General features: G+C 29.6%; 1 protein-coding gene across 1 annotated transcript in view; it reads left to right on the top strand.

The window, feature by feature from the left end:
• The window catches only part of LOC106467679 (ATP-dependent Clp protease proteolytic subunit-like), a 30,132-nt gene extending 27,554 nt beyond the window's left edge, over positions 1 to 2,578 (top strand). The window contains exon 6 of the mRNA XM_013928055.2: positions 2,178 to 2,578. Within this exon, the coding sequence (XP_013783509.1) occupies positions 2,178 to 2,302 (125 nt within the window). The 3' untranslated portion in view covers positions 2,303 to 2,578. The remainder of the gene's footprint in view (positions 1 to 2,177) is intronic.
• Positions 2,579 to 3,306: the final 728 nt, after the last annotated feature.

Raw genomic sequence — 3,306 nt, forward strand, 5'->3', positions numbered from 1 at the left:
GACAATTCAATAACGTTTTTGAGCTTTCACTGACAATATTTATTAAAGATAATTTTAAGCGTGAAAACTGTCCATATTTTGATGTCATGATATGTAAATTAAAAATTGTTATTTTATGGTGATAATCTTGTTTTCTTGTGCCCAATAATGCATAATTTCATTTGATAAACACGTTTAGATTGAATGGTAATTTATAATCAGTCACAAGAATGTCGAATCTGAATCACTTGAAAAAAACACGGGGGTGCTTAACTTTTTTCCAGGTGTATACTTATCCCAAAGCAAAAGACAAACATCTAACCAAATCAGCTAATCTTGTACTTTTATCTCTCATTTATTTCCATTGTTTTTCATTGGAACCAGTTTTCTTTATTCATTTAGAGTACATCAAAAATTTTATTATTTTAAATGTGACTACTATATGAGTAATAATCATATAATTATTTTTTATGGCAAAATTTATGTTGACCTAAGATTAAGCCAGTAGTCTCTGAGTAAATTAAGTAACATTCCTTCAAAATAAATAGTTTTGCTAGTGAAATACAAAGTGTAAAAATTTTAATACTAGTTTCGTGTTTGTTTAATAGTTATTAAACTTATGTTTTATTAAATTTTGTGTGTGATATATACTGTCATAAAAAAAAGCAAACTCTGGTTTCTTCTATATTGCAACCAAAGGCTCAAACTAGAAATAATGCTAGTGAAATCCAAGTTACATTTTCACTTTGCATGTTCACCCAGTGAAATAATATCCTAACCCTGAGGTATGAGACTAAATGTAATTTTATGTGAATAATATTATAATAGGTAGGCAAACAACAACTTACAAGCATAAATAAGAATTGTAATGATGGTGAAACATGCTACATGTTTCAACAGAACTATGGTCTGTCTTCTACCTGAATGTGCTTCCTTACTCAAGTTAATAATATTTGCTGATGGCTTATTGTTATCACACACAAGTTTTGCATTGGTTTGTACTAGGTGCTATCCTGTAAAGCATCATTTCCAGCATTTTAGAAGTCTCATAATATTACTTTTAGCATATACACATGTAGCTGTTGAAGACATTGCACAAAAAATGTATTTTAATGTTATACTCTGTTCATAAGTGTCCTCAGCATTAGAGGTCCCCCCCCCCAAAAAAAATTACAAATGTTCAAAATATTATCTCTGTTGTGTCTTTGATGGCCATGTACTATCTGTTGTATTAAATGATCTATACCTACCAGTAGACTGCATAAATGGTTGAACATGTAGGCACTTATCCTTTTTGAAGCAATATATTGTTGGTTATGTATTCTACAACTGTAGAGAGTACTTAAAGTAAAAAAAATGAAAACGGCCTACATACCTACCCAGCTTTCTTGAACAGTATCAGATATGGACATACAGAAATTTTTTTAAGCATGCCAAAATTTGGAAATCTTTTGGATGAGTTTTAACTGAAATTGGCATCCAGTTTGGGCCCGTAAAATGGTCTGAATAAAGCATTAACATTTCTTTTGGTTGATTGTTGTTACTAATGAGAAATGTACTTTAATCTGAATGGAATAAACCACCATGTATTTGTATAAAGTGGATTACTACCTACTACTCTTGGGCTGGATTTGTGATTCAATTGTTTGTGTCCTATTAAATATATTTGTATAAAGTGGATTACTACCTACTACTCTTGGGCTGGATCTGTGGTTCCATTGTTTGTGTCCTATTAAATATATTTGTATAAAGTGGATTACTACCTACTACTCTTGGGCTGGATCTGTGATTCAATTGTTTGTGTCCTATTAAAAAGAAAAAAAATAAGTGCTTTGCCCTTTGTTGCTGTGGTGCTTAAAAAGGTAATGGCTAAATCCAACTTTTTTGGTCAGACAAGAGTAGCATAAGAGTTGGTGGAAGGTGCTGTTGACTAGCTGTCTTTCTTATAGTCTGTCAGTTTCAAATTAGGGACAGATAGCTTATGAGTAGCTTTGTTAAAGAATTAGTGTCCTTAGGATAAAGGTTAAAGTGATAGTTATATTTAGCTGGGAAACTACATTCTATTTTGTTAGCTGGTGAATTTTATTTAAGATATAAGAATTTCATTTAAACCATTTAGTGTACCCATGATCATAATTACTTATTTGTCTTTTTCTGACACACTCGTTAAAATTGATGGTATTTTGTTTTTTCAACAGAAACATATATTGAACGAGATCGGTTTTTGAGTCCTGAGCAGGCAAAAGAGTTTGGGCTAATAGACTTTGTGTTGGAACACCCTCCTACACATAGTGAGGCACACCAAGCTGCAGGCAGTACTTAAAATGTATGAAAAATGATATTACTCTTAACTTTCTATAAGTTTCTTTTATGAATGGTAACTAATTCATTTATCTCTCTGTGTATTTAAGTAAAAAACATTTTTTTGATACTGTAATGAATAAAACATTATGTTATTATTAAGTTGATGAGTGTTATTCATATAATAAATTCTTTGAAAAATATGAATAATCAACAGAACTGTATAAATTATGTTTGTGTGACAAATAGTGTAAGAAGAAGCAAAAAAAAGATTAAAAATAAACATTTATCTTGTTTATGTAAGTTAGTTTTGTGAATATATTGAATTAAGCATAAGAGCTCATTCATTGTTAAATCCATTGTAACATTAAAAAGGAAAGACAGAAGAATTTGTAGGTTTACAGTTATGGAATATTTACATTTCAAGCTTCTAAGTATGTTACTGTTATGTAAAAAGTAACTGAAGTTTTAAAGGAATAATTATGAGCTTCAAGTAATTGATGGTCATAAGACACCATCATTTCTCTGCTTGAAAAAGCTAAAGAAGAAGAAGAAATATCAGAACAGTTTTGATAGAAGCATTTAAGTCATATTTTGCTTTTTGGACTTCTCATGAAAAAAAAAAAAAAGAATAAGGACCAGAAGTGTTAAAATCATTGAAAAACTCTTTAAAATATTATTTGTATCAAGATGGATTACCAATAAAAAGTCATCAGCTATATATTTTTTATGTGGTAAATAGTAGCTTGAAACTTACAGGGTTGAAGCTTTCCTGTTAGATTATCGATTTCTGATCAAAATGTTTTAACTAGAGATAAAAATAAGACTTAAGGTCATATTATTATTAAAATAATAACTAAAACTTAATTGATTTATTTAATATTAATTTCTTAACACTTTCCAAACAATATTTCTTTGTTGTTGTTTTTTCTGTGGAAATTTTTTATCTTAATCATTATTGTTTAAACAATAATATATTGTTGCGTCAGCAAGGTCACTTGACTAGTATCACGCCACGTCCCTCTA

The sequence above is a fragment of the Limulus polyphemus genome, unplaced genomic scaffold (genome assembly GCF_000517525.1).
Source record: "Limulus polyphemus unplaced genomic scaffold, Limulus_polyphemus-2.1.2 Scaffold2703, whole genome shotgun sequence".
Lineage (NCBI taxonomy): Eukaryota > Metazoa > Arthropoda > Merostomata > Xiphosura > Limulidae > Limulus > Limulus polyphemus.